The sequence below is a fragment of the Chiroxiphia lanceolata genome, chromosome 1 (genome assembly GCF_009829145.1).
Source record: "Chiroxiphia lanceolata isolate bChiLan1 chromosome 1, bChiLan1.pri, whole genome shotgun sequence".
Lineage (NCBI taxonomy): Eukaryota > Metazoa > Chordata > Aves > Passeriformes > Pipridae > Chiroxiphia > Chiroxiphia lanceolata.
Genome location: NC_045637.1, coordinates 105,326,540 through 105,348,608, shown reverse-complemented (window position 1 = coordinate 105,348,608; position 22,069 = coordinate 105,326,540). Strand labels below are relative to the sequence as shown.

At 39.5% G+C, this 22,069-nt stretch overlaps 1 protein-coding gene across 1 annotated transcript in view; it reads right to left on the bottom strand.

Moving 5' to 3' along the window:
• The window catches only part of CUL1 (cullin 1), a 52,592-nt gene extending 30,738 nt beyond the window's left edge, over nt 1–21,854 (bottom strand). Inside the window, exons 1-2 of the mRNA XM_032688776.1 lie at nt 21,779–21,854; nt 6,153–6,445 (exon numbers count right to left, since the gene is read on the bottom strand). Coding sequence (XP_032544667.1) covers nt 6,153–6,292 — 140 coding nt within the window. The 5' untranslated portion in view covers nt 6,293–6,445; nt 21,779–21,854. The remainder of the gene's footprint in view (nt 1–6,152; nt 6,446–21,778) is intronic.
• Between the last annotated feature and the right edge of the window lie 215 nt (nt 21,855–22,069).

The following is a 22,069-nucleotide window of genomic DNA, read 5'->3' as shown; positions in this document are numbered from 1 at the left end:
GTGTGAATCTCACAAAGCCACTTCAGGCATAAGTAAAGCTGCTAAGAGACATACCTACATGACTTTAATGTTTCATAAGCCAAATAGACTAAGGAATTTTGCAAAAGTTCTTGAAATTATAAGGTTGTCAGAAAGCAATCAATCTTCAGAACTAGTGCTTTAAACACTCACTTTAGCTTTGTGAGGAGCAGCAGTAAAACAAAAAACCCAGAAACCTTCATTCTTTTCAAGAAGGTATCATCAAGAGATTTTATGTATGTTCAGTTCATCATTCAGTAAGGAAGGGTTACCTCCACAAAACAGTTCAAAGAAAACAAACAAAGAAACAAATTAAGATCCCTTCCCCAACCCCACACATTCACCACTTGTGTTACAAAGCAATTAAGTCTCTAGACTTAATTGATACATCTAAGTATTTAGATTTGATACAATTGCTGTTCAACCATTCCATTTCAGTCAAACCATTTTAGTCAGGGAAGGACTGCGGCAGAGACTGAAGGAGCTATTACAGCATCAGCTGTGCAGCTGCTAAGAAAATCCAGGCATAACTCAGCTCAGACACATTTCTACAAGTCTGAGATCAGAGAAACTTCCAGCAAAAGCCATCTGAAGACTAACAGATAACTTCTTGTTTCCCTCTTCATGGCATAAACTCAAAAGAATCACAGAGAAGCACTGAGTTACAAGAGAAACACAAATTTTCAAAGCCAAATGAATAAACAAAGTGTACAGTCTTAATGCCAGGAAATGTAAGATCCACTGTAACTGAGGTTGCTTTTATATTTAGCTTTCGTTGCATTGACAGAGGTTGGTTTTGTACAGAATATTATTGGTTACTATAAAAAGCAAAGTAGAACAGCAAGCGATCACTGTGGAAGAGGACATAAAGGGAAATGATTAATATAAACATATTCTGCCCTTCTTTCAAACTGAAGCTGCCATTTTTGTAACTACACACAAATCTATACAGTGATACCTACTTTTCCACACATGTAAAGGCATGTTATGTACCCTTCAAACATGCAAACAAATACATTTACTTCTACCTTCCTGTTCCACACAAGCCCTAACTGGCACATGATAAATGCCACGAAATCGGGTATTGAAAGTAAGCAAGACTAATACTAGCAGACAGCAGAAGCTGCTTTGATGCACCAAAGTGACCCTAAACAATCTGACATTGAAGTGAAAGGATGTCTTAGACTGACAAACTCAAGAGAAAGTGGAAGTTTCCAAGATTAAAAAAAAAACAACCACCTAACACCTCAGTATCTTCTCAGTATGAGAAAAAGCATAATAATCTGTTCAGACAAAAAAAACCCCACAAGAACATACCATGCTGCCTGGTAACAACAGACTCATGTAATTAGAAAATAAGGATTTTCGCAGTTTTAATATGCATGTGCTGAGTAAAAATCCTACTAAAATACAGGAATTCAAGTGAAAGCCACTAGGAAAAGGATTGCAATAGAAGCAACTACAAATGGATGCCAAGAGAAGGGCTTCATGGTTTTGACTGGGCAACATGTGCTACTGGTGCTGAACCTATCCAGAAGCAAAAAAATTGGTAACTATATTTATACATTCTATTTTATGAACAGACAGATTATCCTGAGTCATCTGGTATTTTTAAAATGTAAGCATACTACACTTAATTATTTAATGTTTAACACAGCATTTTCCTTTACCACTTGCCAATATCTGAGAAAAAAAAAAATCCCACCTTACAAAACAATTACAGTAACCTTTTGTGATGTACAGTTAGTTACATTTGGTCCAATGGATAATCAGTAACTACCTCTTTGTTAAAATAAGTAAATAAGTAAAAAAAATTGAATCACAATAAGCAAATTTTGAAACAAGGATTTCATAAAATAATGAAATGTAAAAGAACAGCCTAACCTTTACCTAACCTTAAAATACTTCGAAAAATTATTTTGAAAATAATTACTAAGGATGGCTAATAACAGAATAATATAAGAAACACATTTGTAAAATCCAATTTACAGGTGACTTGAGCAAATTTTAAGTCATAGTAAATTCAGTCATTTTACTTCAAATTTTCATATAAGAGCTATATGATAATTGTGCCAAACAACTACTCAAATGTATCACTGGTAATCTTTATGTACACATTAGAAAGACCCTGAAAGCCAATCCAGACACTGCAATCTGGACACTGCATTTTATGTCTTAGCAAAACAACCACACCACACTTTCCACAGTATAGTAAACTATCCTTATCAATGAAAAGATTTTAAGATATCTTCATGTAAAGAAAAATCTTACTTGTTGTAAATTAATGGCATTTGGAATCTTTAAACAGTCTTAGTTTTCCCAATTGAATTTTCTTTAAATATTAAACCGAGTTTATGTAAAAAATGGTAATTTTGGCATTTCAAAAAAAGTACACACATACAAAACAGAAGCACAACACTGATCTTTCCATTCACCACTCATATCTGAAAATTGGTAACTTGACGTGTGCTTGGACAAAAAAAATAAGTATTTTAGGAAGTTACTAATTTTTTTTGTCTAAGTCACTGTGAAAAATTATGCTACTTTAATAGCGCAGGAAAGTTTTCTGACAGTCTAGTAATTGGTCTGCGAATCTGCTTAAGATACATAAAACAAGAAAATTAACAAAATCCTTTCGTCCTCTCCACTGCAGAGTTTAAATACAAATGTAAATAAATCCTAATTCATCCTCTCATACCACGAGGCCTCAGGAAAATAAACTGCAGGCTCACCATAAGATTAGTCTGAAAAACAGGCATCACCTTCTGGCAAAAAAAAAAAAAAAAAAAAAAAAAAGAAAATAACACAAGATGTATGACTATTTTATCATTGCCAGGTGGCATTAAGAAGAGATGGCCATAAAGACAAGTGACTTACAGCAATATAAATAAATTAAGTAAGAATAATTCTAGTAAACAAAGTAATAGGTCTTCAACTAACAATTCAGAACAGAAACTGGCAACTTGCTACACACAAACGCAGTCCTCTCTTGGACAGTCTAACTGAAGTTTCCTCCAAATAGACTAAATGCTGCTGAGAGATGTTCTGTCTATACATACTGCTCTAACATTGACTTTAACAAGGTAGTCCTGTGGCTCACAGCCTATAAACTAATTGTCACTAAACTAGAAATAGGGCACACAGGCCCTCCACTCACATTAGTAGTGCTGTTAGATCTATTATTCTGAGAAATCTAGTTAATTTTATTGACTATTTCTCTTTTCTGCATGAAGTCAATGCTTGGCATATAATTCTATGCTAGCTTGTAATACAGGCTGTCAGATGATGTTAGTTACTGCTGTAGGAGCTATCAGGCACTTCAGTACTAGAAATTACTTGTTATCTGGGTAAGGAACAGAAAAGCATCCAGATTTCATTTTCAAGAATCCCACATACAGGGAAAAAAGCCCAAACACCAGAACAACAAAACACACAAGAAAGAAACAGATGATCATCTGATCTGACAAAAAAACTGACCAAAAACCCCGCATCCTGCAATCAAAAGCACAAATAAATTTTAAATAGAAAAAGGAAGGATGACAACCTTGGTAACCACTGTTGAGAGGAAAGATTTTTGGTTCACCTCAGTATTCTCAGGTCTAGAAAAGCCCTGGAATAATCAACGTCTTTCTCCTCCCACTGAAATGAAGGGGAAAAAAACCCCACCTAAAGTACAAACTCTGGCCTGTACTCAGAGATTGACTCTAGTGTCTCACAAAAAGAGACACTGAATAAAGAAAATCAGTGCAGGTGTAATAGAGATACAAACATTTTGAATTGCATAACTATTCTAATTCTTTTCCAGATGCACTTGACCAAGGCACAATAAAACCTTCTACGTCTCCAATCAATTTTGACTGAAAAATCAATAGCAGACACAGGATTAAAGGCAAGTTTGCTTGTATGCATGGTTCTCCTCTGCTTATAAATTAGAGGGATGAAATTGAACCCATTTCATACCCTGAGAAAAAAAAAACAGGGGATGGGAAGGGAGGAAAAGGACAAAAGAGGATGAGGGAAGACTGAAGTGCCCACTGCACAAGACCTAGCATCCTTTCAGTAGGGCTGATCTTCAGACCAATTGCAGTTGCAGCTGAAACTCATCCATCTCTGCTTTCCAAACTAAGCTGTTCAATAGGCAGAACTTCCTGAAATAAAAGTCCATCAATCTACTGGACTTGCTGTACACAAAGACTGAGCAAATATGTTACAGTTACTGCATTTGAAATGAGAGTAATCTTTTAAGCACAACTTTTGAACATGTGCACATGGTATAGGATGCAAAATGCATTGTTATCTTCATAGTAGATGAAAACCTCATCCTAACCAGTGTCAAATATTCTGAGTTATCAAACTGTTATATTAATCCACAAATCAAACTTGACCAACAAAATTATCCACTAAATTAATTCACTTATGAAAGTAACAAAAACAGTCCTTAGTTTCAAACCGGAACAACAACTCCTTGAAGAAGCAATGGGAAGAAAATGAGTAGTTAGTAGATAGTATATTCCTTTTACAGCTTCATTCCAAGAATATTTGAGAACATCAGGAGAGGAAAAAAAATGTGTTTTACCATTATAATTAGTACCTAGTCTTCAGCTGCCCTGCTTAACAGACCTCACAAACAAGGATATATTAAAGGTATTCAGAAGAAAAAACTCTCTCAGAGGTTCTACCACATGACAAGTTTCTGTCAGACATTCAACTTTTGCAGACTGGTTTCACTGAGTCAAGAACAATGTTGAACCTAGCGCTGCAAGAAATCAGTAATTTTAAAGTCTTAGTAAAAGGTCTGCCCCGAAACAAATGTTATTACATCTTCCCATCACTATTAAAGAAGTATCCTAGAAACACTCAGCAGACCGATCAGGGTTCTTCCCACCACCTCCGGAAGCACAGATTGTGCAGGCACAGATGGGTAAGATTACACATTGGTGCTGAGATTACATGTACAGAAAAACTTTTCTACCTCCTTAGAAAGTCCAGGGAGCTACTGAATTGATTGCTTTATAGCCTTCAAGCTCCTCCTTCTTTTATAAAAGCTCTGTCCTTCCAAAAAAATTAACACAGAGTAAAATTTCATATGCTGCACTCAGTGCCAACAACAGCTTTAGACATTAGTTTATGTATCAGAACAACAACTTTGTTAAAGTAAAGCAACTCTAAAAATTGATAAAGAAAAATAGCAGAACTACTTAAAGGAAGATATGAAATGTATTCAGTCATCACTTCTATCATATGTCTACACACTTAGCAACCACCTTCTTACTTACCACCACCTTCTCAAGCAGTACTTACTCTGCAGAGCAATACAAGGTTACGAGAGTCAATGCAACACAACAGATTTTGCAAAACAAAGGTGGTTTCTCACCAAATCCTTTTACATGCCACTGTATAAGTGGAATATAAAAGAATTTCTCACTTTCTAAATAAAATCTTTAAGTCAAACACTGAAGCTATAGTATAGCACAAGACACGTGTCTCCTTCAAATTAGTTTTAAAAGATCCTTATGCACTACCGGACAGAAAAAAGCTTCCTACAGTCTTCCAGCACACTAATACAAGGATGTTAACCCCCCCTTTTAGCATCTTATAACCACTCCCAGAATGGGAAGGTACTGGAAAAAAGCTCTCTGATGCAAGCTAGGAATTAAAGAGAAATCCACTGGACACATTATAAAACCAACTCAAGAGTAAAGTATTACTTTGAGGATGACATTTGAAAAATTTTTCAGGTAACTGGACATTATTACCACTAAGACCTGCAGCATAATGCCAGAGACTAACATATAAAGGAAAAAGAATTTCTGTTTTCTTTGTGTGTATTGTGGACTCAAAATTACACCTATTAATAAAATCACTTTAAACATCTGCTCTATCAAAAATAATAGTAATCAAACTTGAAATACAGAGGCAGCCATAATAATTACCGAAGTCAGTTTTCCAAATAACAGAATGTTCCTGCTTATTTGCCAGTAATATTAAATAGAAAAGGCTAATCTTCAAAACAAAAATAGGTATTCTTAAAAGCCATTAAGTCCAATGGTTATGAAGCAATTTTGAGTTCTGAGAAGTAAAAAGCTATCTCTAATCTACTAGCAGGGTACTAACTGTCACAGGCATTAGGATACGTGTAGAGTTCCATGTATCTGGATTTCGCCATACTTTGTCTGGTGTAAACCTGTTGAATTCCAGCTCTAAGGTCATCCCATATCTGGTCAAGACCAATCTGTTTAAGTCCATGCGGGTTCTGACTCCTATTCGATGACATTTTGTATTTCCTGTAAAGTCTTCCAGTGCAGCAGCCTGAGATCTGGTTATTCCTCCATCAGAATCACAAGTCAAGTAACATTCTAAACTCAGTTGCGGCAACTCAGTGAGATATTCTTTACATGCAAGAAGTGATGTTTCCCAGGAAGATAACCTGCAAGAGGAAAAGAAAACATACACCTTATATGACAGTCCGAATTCATTCACATTAAGGATACAAAATTAATTATTTCAATGAAATGTTGTCAATTACATAGATGAGAAATCCAAGATGAGATCTGAAATACCAAAACCAAGGAATGTAATCTTGCAATTCAGCAGTCAACTACAAAATGGGACAGTTAGTGCCCAGAGCTGCCCAAAGGCTGCAGGTACTTAGGTCAGGGTAGCTGACACCAAAATCCTAATGCTAGTCACAAAACATAACAGTAAAAATCTTTCCAAGCAGCAAACACTATCTTATCAAGAAGTGTTTCCTCCCCATACAACAGTAAAACTCCAGTATTTCCAACTCCGGGTTCTGTGGTAGCTCATTGTTTAACAAACATCCTAATGGATATCAAAAATTAACCAGAAGATAATACAAATAACTTCTTCCTGAAAGAAAGAGTTACCAGTAACTCTTTCAGACTTGAGATTCTACTGCAGGTAACCTGAAAGTCCAAGGTATTTTGGAAGCAGAGAATTTTTCCATCTGGTAAACACATGCTTACATTGATTTCTTTGCTAAGCAAAAGAACAACACTTCCTTCATGTAATTTTAACAGCAAGAGAACATGCAGTCAAAAGTGGTGGGAAGAAGGAACTACTAAGGGAAGTACACAGAATAAATAGTGTGTGAACTGTGAATGAAAGAATCAGAAACTAAGAAAATGAGTCTTAAGTGACCATAGTTTGGGACACAGTGAAAAGATGGTTATCAATTCATCAACTTCATTAAATGACAGGGTAGGAAAACAGTCACCTGGAAGGGACCACTAAAAACATCAAGCACAGAAGATCCATTTTTACATAAGTCCATAAAAATATTTTTCCAGTAACATGGAATCATGTCTTATCCACCAAAGCAACAAAATTAAGATATAAAAAAATAACAAAGATGGTAGCACAATAAAAAAAGTTAGCCCAAAAGTAAGAGTTTTAATAAGTCAGGACCAACTTAACCCTACTGCAGCCTTTCCCTTTATATAGGGAGCTTATAAGAAAGATGACTTTTTACCAGCGACTAGTGACAGGACAAGGGTCAATGGTTCTAAATTAAAACAGGGTAGATTTAGACTGGATAGAAGGAAGAAATTCTTTACTATGAGGGTGATGATGAGACACTGAAACAGAGAAGTTGTGGACGCCCACCCTGCCAGTGTTCAAGGCTGAGCTGCACAGGGCTTTGAATAACCTGATCTAGTGGAATGCGTCCCTGCCCAAGGCAAGGAGACTGGATTAGATGATCTTTAAAGGTCCCTTCTAGCCTAAACCATCCTGTTATTCTGTACCCTAGAGCTCACTGACTCAAATACTCAGAACACAATGAAACTTGATGTTTTTCCGTTCTTCTATAGACAATACAGCTTTATGATAAACCTGTCATCAAAGGTTCATATGAACACTTCCATAATTTCAAAGATAGTATAGGTCAAGACTAGATAAATCCTATTATTTGCTTTTGGCTTCTGACAGCAGAATAGAAAGATACTCCTTCAGGATCTACAGTAAGTCAGAGGTGCTTTCTCACAGCCACTTCCAGCCTACTACATGTTCCACTCCAGGTTTCACAGAGTTTTAAAGATTAAGTATTGTGTTACACCCTCCCTGAACCCCACCCAATTATTTGTAGTTCTCTTCTGCCTTTTCTCCTGGACCCTAAAAAGACCAGCTAAGATCAAGACATTTCTTCATTTTTTTCAGCCAATGACTGTCTTACTACAGGAACACAGAAATTACCACTCCTAATAGTCCTTTACTTTCCCATTACCTGTAAGCATTTAAATGCTCTAAGTAGATATACAGAGAAATACTTTCATTATGTCAGTCTCAGCAACAAGTACTGTCCCATTTCAATCTGACATACAACTGTATATGTAGCTAATTTTTCTTTTTATAAGGGTAACAATTACTCAGAGAATTAGGTGGAAAAACAAGAATTCAATCAATATATATCTTAGAAAACACACACCTAAAATTCAACCCTGTCGTTTTCCTTCTGTAATTACAGCAAAATCATTATTAAAGACAGATGAGAGTAATGCATCATAATGCTGAAGTGTAAACTAGATGATACCTTGTTTGTATTTAACTTCTTTAATTTCTGGAAATCGAACCTGCTGCGGTACTAATGATGAAGGACTTTCACAAGTGAGAAACGAAAGCCAGGAAGAACAAAGGTCCAGGAGTTGCCACTCTCCTCCACTACGGGAAATACTCTGTGCATGTTACACACCCACAATCTTGGACTATGATCATAAGTAAGCATTGCAATGCAAAGCAAGAAAATTAATTAAATGTCTACAATCCAGGAGAGCAGAAACTTTTTGATTCCTTAAATCTGGTACTATTTGAACTCTCCACAGAAGTAAGAGAAGACACAGTTACAAATCTGCAATTCTATCATGAATGTGTGCAAAAATTAACTGACTGTTGCTCTCTTAACAATCTGCCAAAAGCAAGCAGCCTAGATTTAGAGCCCATTTTAGTGAACATATTTTGGTGTACCTAATACAAAACACTTGACTGCTGGATAAAAGTTTATAACAGAAGGCCAACCCCTTGTTAGCTAGCAGAAAGCGTAGCCAGCAGAATGACAGCATCTCACTTCGCAGGCTCAAATAATTTACCTCTTCCAGTTAATTACTAGTTAATACAATCAGGAAATAGAGCAATAGATGAAGCTACTATTAATTTTTCTGCAGATTTTTTCATGTGCAGAAAAATAGTAAGGTAATTATTAATATATTACCTTAACAGGAATAAAGTTTCAATACATAGGAATACTGTGACTACAAAAGCATATTTATGAATGCAACCATTTGTACTTAGTGGTTAAACTAAGTTATGATATTAAATGTATAGAAAGAGAAGGGGTAAAACAAGGCTATGTAACTCAGCACCACTGTTATTATATACAAACACCCAGTGAAAATCTGAAATTGTATTTAATGTGAAAAGTGCTATTTTTGTGTATCACACACACAAAAAACCCTTTCCTAGGCAAACAATTCTTGAAGGTCAAATCTGGTCCACAGTAGTAACACTGCATCTCTTAACCCAACATCCCAATGGCTAAACTTAAAAGAGGGAGAAAGAGTTCCTAAGTTCAATTTCTCAGTGCCCAGGCCATGCACAACTGCCAAGAGCAAGGTGAACTGCTACAGGTGAATTAAAACCTCATCATTAAGTCATAACCTTTACAGCAGTGGGATCTCTCACCTTGCAAAGTGCTGTTGGCAGGACTTCTGCACAAGTTGGTCTTGAACTGACCATCACTGTGCTTTCTTCCCAAACAGATCAGACTTGTTGCTGACCTGCTTCAAGGATAAGACCACCTGCCCAAGTTGCAACATGCCCTCTGTAGCTTTGGACCAGAGAATCCAGATTTCATTACAGCTTCAGGCCAACTATATTTACATGAAAAAAATTACCCCCGGAGTTTTCAGACAATATATACACAGTGTGATGCAGCAATATGACTGTTCAACACCATCCAATCTTTCAACTCTCCATTCAGGCACTGCAATTAAAACAGTCAAACAAAATAAAAGGAGGCAACACTTTAGAACAGCCTCGAAGGACTGAAGAAAATGTTATTCCCTCTTTTTCATTACTTGAGGATACACATCATGACAAGCCTCATATGCAAGGAAACACATTGTGTTAGAAAACAGTGGTTTTGTTTTCACTGATAATCTAATAATTAAGAGTATTTTTTTAGGTATCCCCTATGAGGAAAATGATTTGTATGCTAGAAGAGGCCTTTAGGAAAATGTCAAAGTTAACCCTTTTATGTACAAACATAATAAACTCCACCAGATTTACAGCATCTCAAGCCATCTGCTGAAGTATCTCATTTTTGTGTCCTAATACAACACAACTTTCAGCTTCACTGCTCCAAGGCCTATGCATCACCTGCTGTTCTCCCACAACCCCTTATTTCTAAATTACAGATTTCAAGGCAGTTTACTTCAATAATTACAGATAGAATTTGAACTTGTCAGCTTCTTGGCCCAGAAAGGTTTCCCAGCTGACCCAAGAGCCCAGATGGTATTTTTAAAAAGACACAGACAGGAACAGATCCTAGACTTAGTAATTTCCAAGTATTTTATCTCCTTCTTGTCATGTCTAATAGCATGAGCTAAGGTGACCAGACTTAATCATACTGAAAACAAACACATTAGAGAAGAGAAGCAAGATTCACTAATAAGCTATTGTGGAATGAATGTCATTAAATATAAGTTCAAAGACCTGTAGTGTTATGAAGTTTCCAAAGTTTACAGGCATGTGTAAAAAGTCAGAATTTCATCTCTGTACACTGCCTCAAATTCATTTTCTAAAACTGAATGCTAGTTTTTCAGTAACAAAAACAGAGTACTAGTTCATTTGGACAGTGGGTGCAGGTTGGTATCTTTTGTAAAGACTGGGGCAGTGAACCATGTTCACTTTAATGGTTGCTAAAAGCAAAATATCTTTCTGTGCTGAAAGAAAAAAGCATAACGAACGTTTAATCTTTGGCTTCAAAAGACAAGAAAAAGGAGTAAGTTTAATACAGTCACACCCTTAAAAATGCAGCATGAAATTCCTTTTGCAAGCTTTTTCCTCCCCATTTTTCCAGCCTGACTCCTCTAACTTACTCTATCCTGCTCTCCTGTTGCTGTATTTCAGCAAGTCTGATCCAGAAATTCAACAGATGCTCTTGTGTTCAACAAACAGCAACACTCAATAACGTTCCTGAACAGTTTTATTCCCCTCAAAGTCTCTGCTACCACTACACTGAGCCAAGGCAACTACTCAGGTGACCCAAGATATTTGACATTGATTGAATGCTATATGACACAAGCATGCAAGTATTTTCAAAAAACTAAACCAGAAGCACATTAAACAAAAACTTTGGTCTAGCACAAACTGTTTGCTTGTTCTTGTATTACTTTAAAAACAACATAAGATTCTGAATGCTAGTTTATACTCTAGCTCACATAAATTTCAAAATGGCTATAGTTGAAGTGACCCTTAAGTATTACCATATCAAAACATTTAGTTTGTTTTGCCTTAAAGTAAGCATTCAAAGGCAGATTTATTGTCTTCAGCTTTAAGCTTGAAACAAAACATACCAAAAAATTAACACCAAACCCCTCTTGTACCCAAAATAATCAATTTAATATTCATATATCCTCTCTTACCAAAGAGGGACAGTTTCACAGATAGGAGACTGTCAATGACCCATACTACAAACCAGCTTTAAGATTCCTCTTGAAGTCATGCAAACACATGCCTTTTAAAAAGGCATGCAAATGCAATGTACAGAGCTAACAACAATACACCCCCCTCTGCTGTTAGTTAGCCTGTAAGATACAATCTACAGGATTAATTAGATGTAAGCGCTGGGAGATGTATATATAAGTATATACTTGTATACTTATGTAAGTATATACTTACAAAAGTATAAATATTTAAGTACAAGGCGGGGAGAGATTTAAAACTGTTTGCTTTCACCTTTTACTTCTTTGCCTTCACAACGTATAAGCTATTTCTTGGAAATTTTTTCCAGGTTAAAAAATTGTCTCGACTCCTGAAGGATGTAACTGTCATTCCAACACATATTTGTTTGATGGGGAGGAGACATGAGAAGTAATTCTATTTTGTCCCTATAATCACTTGCACTCACAATTTATGATTTCAAAGACACTTTTCATATCCATGTACCTGCAAATTAATTTTGTGTTTACTCGATTCCAGTTGAGGTTACCATTATGAGCTCAAAATTGTAACACAGCTTAGTTGGGCCATGGTCCTGCATGCAACATTATTTAGCACTCACGTTTCTGTCCAGAGGTATTTTAGGTCACTAAACATAAATAAAATAATATAAACTAGACAGGCAGTTTATGCATGTGACACAATCCTTAAAGCAAGACTAGGAGGAAGTGCAACATCCTTAGCACTTCACATGCTACAAATGTGTAATTAATCAACATCTGGAGAATCTGTCTATAGCAGACATTTTCACAGTGCCCCAGCAAAATGACACAACTACTGTGAAAAATTGGTTATTCCAGAAATCACATCAGTACCAGAAGAGAAATATTAGAATCTTTTCTCCCTTTTCAATAAAGATATTTAAGAGACAAATTATGAAAATTACAATGTTCAGTTCCTCTGTATTATTACCAAATACTGATTTACATGTAGTGTGAAAAGCTTTAGCTCATTTTATTTTCAAGAGAGTTAAATTCAGTTCATTATGAGAAAAAGGCAGAGATGTATGCATGCATACACTCCTCCCTTCCAAAAGTTGTCTTTGGGTGATAAAAACATTCTGTGTAGCATTAAAAAAAAAAAAAAAAAGAGTAGAAGTAAGTACGTTTAATTTGCCAGTAATTTCAGACCAAGTCATGTAAATTTGTATAAATTTTGAGCAGTTATTACTGTACCTCCCAAACGACAACTTAATTTAGGGCTCCAGTGTTCTCCCCACACCCTCTCCTGTATGTGTTATAGCTCTGATCAATGGTATCTAAAGCATTATAAGGAATACATTCCTACATTACTTCATGTGCCAATGATACAGTTGTCAGCTGAAAAAATAAAACAAAAGCCTGGATATCCTTTTCACAGCCAGTAAGACACTTAAATTCACTTTTATTTTCAAATTTAAACACAATATACGGAAGTAACTTGGAATCGCAGTTTTCACACTTGCATTATTTACTTAAATTATGCATGATTGTGTTCACTAAAAGCCTTTTTAAATGACATAGTTTTAATCTGCATGCCTGACTACAAGGATTTTTCCAAAACATCAATTACTCTTCCTCAGAAGAGCATCAAGAAACTTGGAGTTTTTCACTTCTCTTTGCCTACTCTTTTATTAGCTCTTTAACATTTTTCCTTTATTTCTTCCTTTACCCTTGTCTTCCTTGACCAAAGAATTCCTGCAGCTTTTAACAGATATCTCACTACAGTAATGCAATAGCTAACAAAACAAAACCCCAAAACATGCCAAAACCCAACATGTACATGCTGCCTCATAAATGAAGGTTAGATCAAGATTAGACAAGGTCTGCTGTTGTATCCATAAAAGAAAACTCTCCCTTCTGTAATTGCTACTAAAGTAAACTTTGGTCAATATTAACAATCCCTTCAGCTTTAAAAGTTTCCTAGTAGTCTTACCACATCAACTTTGAAAACAGGGTAAGGGACCACATACTTAACTATACAGACAAAACTTTTCAAGTTTTGTTTGGCCATCTTTAAGAGAGCTCACTTTGTCATTGATGAGGTAATCCTTACATACAAAGTTTTTAGATTACTCCTAAACTGAAATGTCTTTTCTAACCCAAGGGTTCCAATATTCCTGTGCTACAAACAGGATACAGGCCCTGCAGTAATAATAAGCTTCATACCTCCTTAAAACACTGATCATGCTCAGCTTTTACACCTCAGAAAAAGGAAGGCAGCAGATTAGGAAAAGAACAACACCACGCAAAGAGAATCAAGTCAAGACATGAGTGCACTGAAGAGAAGGAAGAAAGGTTTACATAAGTTTACTGGGGTTGTTTGGCCAGGCTTTGGTAGCAGGAGGACTACAGGGGTGGCTTCTGTGAGAAGCTGCCAGAAGATTCCTCCATGTCTCACAGAGCCAATGCCAGCCAGCTCCAGCACTGATCTTCTGCTGGTCAAAGCCAAGCCAATCAGAGATGGCAGTAACACCTCTGAGATAACACATTTAAGAAGTATACGCGCTCAGAGAAAAAAGAAATGAGAATATGTGAGTGGAACAACTCTGCAGACACCAAGGTCAGTAAAGAAGGAGGGGAAGGAGGTGCTCCAGGTGCCAGAGCAGAGGTTCCCCTGCAGCCTGCGGGTGCAGACCATGGTGAGGTAGCTGTGCCCCTGAAGCCCATGGAGAGTGCAGAGATCCACCTGCAGCCCTTGGAGGAGCCCCACATGGGAGCAGGTGGATGCCTGGAGGCTGTGACCCCATGGGAATTCCATGCTGGAGCAGGCTCCTGGCAGGGACCTGTGGACCCGTGTAGAGAGGAGCTCATGCTGGAGTAGGTTTCCTGGTAGGACTTGCGATCCTGTGGATGACATGTTGGAGCAGGCTGGGCTTGATGGACTGCACCCCATAGAAAGGGCTCATGCTGGAGCAGCTCATGAAGCGCTGTAGCCCATGGCAAGGATTCATGCTGCAGAAGTTTATGTAGAACTGTCTGTTGTGGGAGGGAAGCAGGTGAAGGACTTCTCTCCCTGAGCAGTGGCAGAAACAGCCTGTGGTGAACTGACCATAACTCACATTCTCTGTCTCCTTGCGCTGCTTGGGGGGCAGGAGGTAGAGCCCAGGAAGGAGGGAGGGGTGGGGGGAAAGTGTTTTTAGGATTTGTTTTACTTCTCAAACCTGCTCTGATTTCGATTAGCAATAAATTCAATTAATTTGCCCAAGTCTAGTCTGTTTTGCCAGTGATGGTAATCGATGACAGATCTGTCCCTGTCCTTGTTTCAACTCATGAGCTTTTCACTGTATTTTCCCTCCCCTGTTCATTTGTGGAGGGGAGTGATGGAGTGCTTTTGGTGGGTGCCTGGCACCCAGCCAGGGTCAAACCACCACAATAAAACAAAAGGCCTTGAGTATTCCCATTCTCTTTCTAGCTCAAATCATATATATGATACAACCTGCATAAAAATCCAAATGAAACAAGCAAACAAAAAAACCAAACAAAGCCAAACAAAACCCAAATAAGCATAAGCCCTGAAGGACAATGCACATGAAGATACACTTCTTGAATCAGTTAGGAAGATGCAGAAAAGAAAAATGAGGGAGGACAACCCACGAAAACTCAAAGCTAGATACCCAACATGCCAAGAAGAAGACAGAATAATACACCTCGTTTTCTTAGAAAGAAAAAAAAATAAGAAAAAAAGTAACAGCATCAGGGAGCCAGTTTAGAGCCCTTAATGATCCTGCAAGGACAACTCTTACACATAACTGCTTTCCCAAAAGCTCTTACCAGCCCTCAAACTTTAACTAAACCCAAGTTAATACGCTAAAACACCAGGATCCTACTGATCTCCATGAAGAAAACCTTGGTATGTCTTACAGTTTGCTTCAGACACAGCATGACCTTCACCAGAACCCACAGCGCCTCTGAACTACAATACAAATCCCCCACCATTTTAACAGCACTCAATGCACCACAACACACACTTTTATACAAACAGGAATTTTCACTTGCAAAAATATTTCCATACAGAGTTTTCCCATGCCGTTCGTACTGATAATTTTAAACCAACACTAACATGTTGCGAACAAGCATAAAACAATTCTGGCTGGAATCTCTTCCCAACAGGTTGCTAATTTTACCGCATCTTCCATCTTGGTACTTTCGCAAGAGCTCAACCCATCAAGGCAATGCAGTTTTCCACTTCAATTTATAAATAAAGATGATGGTCACACCAATTCATCTTGCAAACAGTCTGATATTTTCAGACATTCAAATATACCACAATAGCACAGCTTAAATACTGAAGAGCTTCCTCCTATATTCACCTTCATACTAATGCTTCACTAGACTGCAACTATCAAGGACTGTTGCAGTTCCTCACATTCATTTCCGAAATCATGACCTGTGAAAGCCACCCCCTCTATATATTCTTATTTTTCTTTTGAATCAGGTCTACATTAAGTGCACAGATATATGTGCTAGCGATCTTGAGTCCTACTATGGTGTAATGCTGCAACCACTGCTAGCAAAGAACAGTACAGTTCTCATATAGTCACTCCAGACACCTAAATACTGACAAGGCACATGTACTCACTTACACAGCCAGTGCAAAAAAGAATGGGAAATTTCTCATTAAAGTCTAGAAAGGGACTTGTATGTAATTTCTATGCTTCAACTATGCAATCTGAATTGTAACAGCCCTAACTTTCAGTAAAGAATTTAGACTTCACAAAATGTTAGTTCTGCTTAAATTCAGTTACCATTTTCACCAAACTTTTAATCAGTTTTGACCTCTGATAATTGCAACAGGCACCTCTGGTACAGAAGTGAAAAAATTTGACTTAATTTCGTAAAAGTTAAAATTGACACACATCCCTAGCAGCCACATTTATATTCTCCTTCTTGTTGATTAAGCTTGCATCATTAAGTTTTAAAGCTAAGCCTGCATCAGAATCTAACGAAATCAATTTAATTACCTAAGGATACACATTTTGATTTTATACTATCCCTATTAGTGATGGCACCCTAGCAAAGGGGTGATGGCACACTTTCAGAGATAACTTTGGAATAGTTTTGTTATCTCTGAATAAAGGACAGTAAGAGAATAGTCTGTTTTCTTAAGAAAATGCAAGCGTTCTAAAAAAGCATTTTGAATTGTACTTTGAAAAGTTTATCGTTTAGCTACCAAGAAGCAAGTAGAGCATTTCCCCATGAAATTATTATTACCATGAAAAGTAAGATGAAAACACTAACAGCTAATAAAACAGTATATTTCCTATAACCCTCCTTTTTCCCTGAATTCAATCCTCCAAACTTTAGATAAAACTTTCAGATGACAGTCTCCACTGCTGTGAGACTAGAGGAGCTTGCAAATTTACATATGAAATTAAGTTTAAATTACAGAGCAAAACAGGGTGAACTAAGGTCACACCAGCAGCCTTAGTTCTGAACTCTAATCCACATTAAGATATTGTCCAAACTTAAACACACAGAGCAACAAAAAGCAAAGTTACATTGCACGCAAATTAAAAATACAAACAAGAAGCTTCTGAGTTCAGCTAGGGCTGAAATTGCATTACTAATAACCCAAATTCTTGTAGACCCCTGCTTTAAGTTTAAAAAATTAACTTTTGTCTACCTTGTACATTAATGAATCGAATACATCTGGGTCCCAGTATCAAAACCACCAGTACCTCCAAAAAAATGGGAGAAGAGAAGCATACGTGTGTCCTCCCCTGCTTTAAGTTTAAAAAATTAACTTTTGTCTACCTTGTACATTAATGAATCGAATACATCTGGGTCCCAGTATCAAAACCACCAGTACCTCCAAAAAAATGGGAGAAGAGAAGCATACGTGTGTCCTCAAAAGATAAGTACACTACTAGAGCAGAGTGAGAAGCTGCCCACACTGCAAGGACTTTACATCATCATGATCCTCACCATCCTATGTGAAATAAAGTTTCCATTTCTCCTTCACAATAACACCAAACTTGAGACATATAGCAGCATTAACCAGAGCAAATCTACTGAAATCCAAAGACAAGGAGCATTTTATATCACCTGCACGTAATTCTAATTTTAAGAAAAACAGAAGTCAACGGTATCAAACCGATATTCAAATCTAGTGGTAACTACAAAGACATCAGAGAAAATGTATTTGACTCTTTATTCTTAGTACTGATGTCAAGCAATGCCTTGTGCCTGCTACACCAAGTTACAGCAGTGAACCTTCTGACTCCAAAACCAGAACAATCAAAAGGGTAAGAAAAAGAGACAATGTACATTTTTTTCCTGAGTTTTTGGAAGAACATCACATCAAAGTTACACAGTTTATTCAAGAACCATAAAATGGTTTGGGTTGGAAGAGACATTTAAACATTACTTAACTCTCACCCCTCTGCTAAAGGCAGAAACATCTTGCGCCAGATCAGGTTGCTCAAAGCCCCATCCAACCTGGCCTTGAACACTGCCAGGGATGGGGCATCCACAACTTCTCTGGGTAACCTGTTCAGGTGCCTCACCATCCTCACGATAAAGAATTTCTTCCTTCCATCCAATTGAAATCTACACTTTTTCAATTTAAAACTTTTGCCCCTTGTCCTGTCACTACAGGCCTTGGTAAAAAGTCTCTCTCCATCTTTCTTATAATCCCCCTTTATATATTGAAAGGCCTCAATAAGGTCTCCCTGGAACCTTCTCTTCTGCAGGCCGAACAACCCCAACTCTCTCTGCTTGTCTCCATAGGAGAGGTGTTCTATCCCTCTGATCACTTTTGTGGCTCTCCTCTGGATCTGCTCTAATAGGTCCATGTCTTTCTTGTGCTGGGTGCCACAGAGCTGGATGCAGTGCTCCAGGGAGGGTCACATGAGAACAGAAGAGAGGTTGAGAATCACCTGCTTCTTTTTAAAAGTTCAGGATACAACTGGTGAAGAAAATAGTGCAATTTTGGAGAGATAAAGTATAAGAGACTCCAACTCTTGTAAAAAAATTTACATATGACTCTATACCAGTTTCCTGAAGTGCAAAACGGAATTACTATTCTCCTATTTTCATAGTAGCCTTCACTTATTTCTCTGAGGCTCATAGATAAAGAGGGGTTTGAAAAACACTGCATTGTATAAAGTGGAATGTAGTCAAAGTTTGGTTGAGTTAAAAAAATGTATTTGATTTTGACCTGTAAGGCAGCAACATGAAGAGGTTCACTCTTGTGGCATCAATGGTTCTGTGGGTAAAAAGATAAGTGACAGAAAACTACCCACTGGGACACACACTGCTTCCTAAACCAGTGCTCTTCCCAGTAGCTAGGAGAGAAGATTCCAGGTATTCCCAATTCACACAACTACTGACACCCAGGATATGACTCATCATTAAGCTGGGCCCTACTGAAATAATTGTGGCTATGCTAACCTAGGCAATACTTAAGAAACACTACAGGTGAAAAGAAGGACTCAGAGATTGTAACATGTAAGATAAAAATTTTAAGTTGAATATCTGAGAAAACTTTCTCAAAGGACTCAGTATTGTTTTCATAACAATACAGCTAAAATCCAAGAACTTTCACCAACGCTAAGAATAAGCTAAATTCAAAAAAAGTCACCCCCAAAGCAGTATCCAAATAAGGATGTGCACCCATTTTCCTTAAATGAATTTAAGTTATTTAAATTAAAGCAATGTGATTTTCTCAAGCTGACAGTCTCAGTAACAGGCCGGAGTTACAAGGCCAGTTCAAACCAGTGTACAAAGGAGTGAGGTGGAAGAAGAATCATTAGCTAAACCAGCACAACTATTTTGTCAGCCAAGAAGCAGGAAGCATATGCCTAATTTAGGTGTTCTCTACACGATCTCTAGATAGGCAATGGAAAGTTTCCTCCAGAGGGGTAATTCAGATCACAAGCCTAGTTCAGTTGTTCTGAGCTGCTGTCAAGTTTCTAGGGTCTGTGTGTAGCCAGCTGAGAAAATATGAAGCTGTTAACGCTAGGCACCAAACCTGGGTTTTTGAGTTAGGTGTATAAATTACTCCTGATATCAAATGTGTTCATCCTGCCTCCATGGGACAAGTAGGTCCAGTGTTTCAACTGCACCTCAGATACGTGGTGGTGACGTGACTGTGAAATGTAACCAATCTTCAGACCCAAGGTGGCTAAGAAAGACATAAAATAAGAAGTTGGACAACAAATACTGAGACACAAGAGAAGGTACAAAGCAGAGGGAAAAGACTTCTTTCCAGTCGAGTCACCATCAAAGACACAGTGTCGATGCAGCATGGACGGACACCTAACCATTAACACACACTCTTACAGCAGTTCATTGTGAGTAAAAACTAGGTACCTATATATTATCTTACTACTTTCCCAAAGAGGATGCATCCCAAACACATTCCATATCAACTAAGTACCAATTCACAATATGGTATTACAAACATTATTTGGCCTAATTCAAGTTACATGGCTACTACGTATTTCTGGCCCCCGCGGACCATTCCTCCCAGTCCTGCCAAAAGGATTTCCAATACAGACTTTTCCCTCCCTGACTAGCACCAGGATATGTGTGAGTTTTAGGGTGGAGGTATATGATTACATATGAACACCTATACCAGGTTGCCGAGGAAGTCAGTAACAAAACAAATTAAAACAAAATAAGGTAAAACAAGTAAGTCATCTCTGCCCTCTTAGTGCTGACAAGTACACAGATAACCTAGGGTTAAATTCCTTTCTCCTCAAAGGCACAGATGAAGGATTTAAATACAAAGTTGGGGAGACAGCATATGAGTCTACAAAGGAAAGGAGTATGTGGAAAGGAAAAAGTATTAGGTAAGATCACAGGGAAGGTTCTAATGACAGGAAAGTAAGATCAGAAGGGCAAAAAAACATGGTGAAGGAAATGGTTACTGTGAGGAAGAAAACTGAAAGGGGAAAGGTAGTAGAGGGATAATCATGGTGCTGGAATAGAACTTGAAGAGGAAGTAAGAAGGATGGGGAAACGATCCCAATAAGGACACAGTTAGATTTCAGTGGCAAAGTAACTGGGAAACAAATGAGGTGATTATTTAAAAAGACAAAAACTGCAGGAGTTGTCATCTGGATGGAGGCGATAAATGCACAAACAGACAAACAAAAGGTTACAGGGGGCACCTTCTCTGCTAAGGCCACAACAGTAGGCGGTAACACGGGGAAGCCTGGTGCACAGTCCTTCAGAGCAAGAGAAACCTGGAGAAGGTGACTAGAATGAACTGTGGCAAATATCCCCCAGCAGCCAGGATGGTGCTGGGGACACTGGGGAATCTCTCTAGGTAAAACCAAACAGCTCCTAGACAGACCTGAGCGTCACTGGGGCTCTGGGGACGGCTGGGATACAACAGGGTGAAAAGAAGAGGCACAGAAAAGGACAGGGAGGACAGAAAGCGGGTGAACACCCTTAAACACTTACGGTGAGGTTATGGACAAAAGCTCATAAGGGAAAAATGAGGGCAGAGGCGTGGGACGAGCCTGGCACGGCTCGGGTGGGCAGTGCCGGGGCCAGGAGGGGCACAGTGAGGGCATGGGGCCGCGGGAGGACGGGCCCGAGCTCTGAGAGCAGCCGGGACGGCACGGAAAGGCAGGGGCAGCCACCGGGGCCGCCCCGGCCATGAGGGGGCCGCGGTCACGGGGCAGGGCAGGGAGGGCCGGGGCAGGGCAGGAGGCAGGGAAGGAGGGAGCGGACAGGCAGATCTCTCCGGCGGGGCCGGGGCAGCCGCTCCCGCGCCCCGACGGGGGCGATGCATTCCGAATGCGCAGTTCGCGGCCTCCCCGGCCCGGCCCGGCCCGGCCCGCGGCTCCCCAGGCCGGATCCACGAGCGGGCCGGGCAGCGGCCCCCGCCACCCCCGCGCCCCGGGGCCGGGAGCGCGCCCGGGAGAAGAAAGGCGGGCGGGCGGGCCGGGCCCGGCCGCCCCTGCCCCCGCTCCCCGCGGCGTGACTCAGTGCCGGGCCCCGCTCCGCCAGCTCCGCGGCGCCGCCGCCGCCTCGCCCCGGGCCGGGCCCGGCCTCGCTGCGACACAACGCCGCGGCCTCCCCGCACTCACCAGCATCGCGCGTCCCGCAGAGTCAGGGCCGCGTCCGCCCGCCCCTTCCGCCTCCGCCGGGCCCGGATCCGCCGCCGCTGCCTCCCCCCGGCGCGGCCCGGGGATCGCCGAAGCGCCGCCCCTCGCCACCCGCCCCGCCCCGGCTCTCGGCGGGCGGAGGGGCAGGGGCTGCGGCGGCCCAGGGCTGGGGCTTGGATCTTCGGCGGAGCCTGCCTGCTCGCTGGAGCTCCTTGCGCGGGGAGGCCGGCCGCCATCTCCTCGGCCCTGCTCCGACCCCTCCCCGAGTTAGTC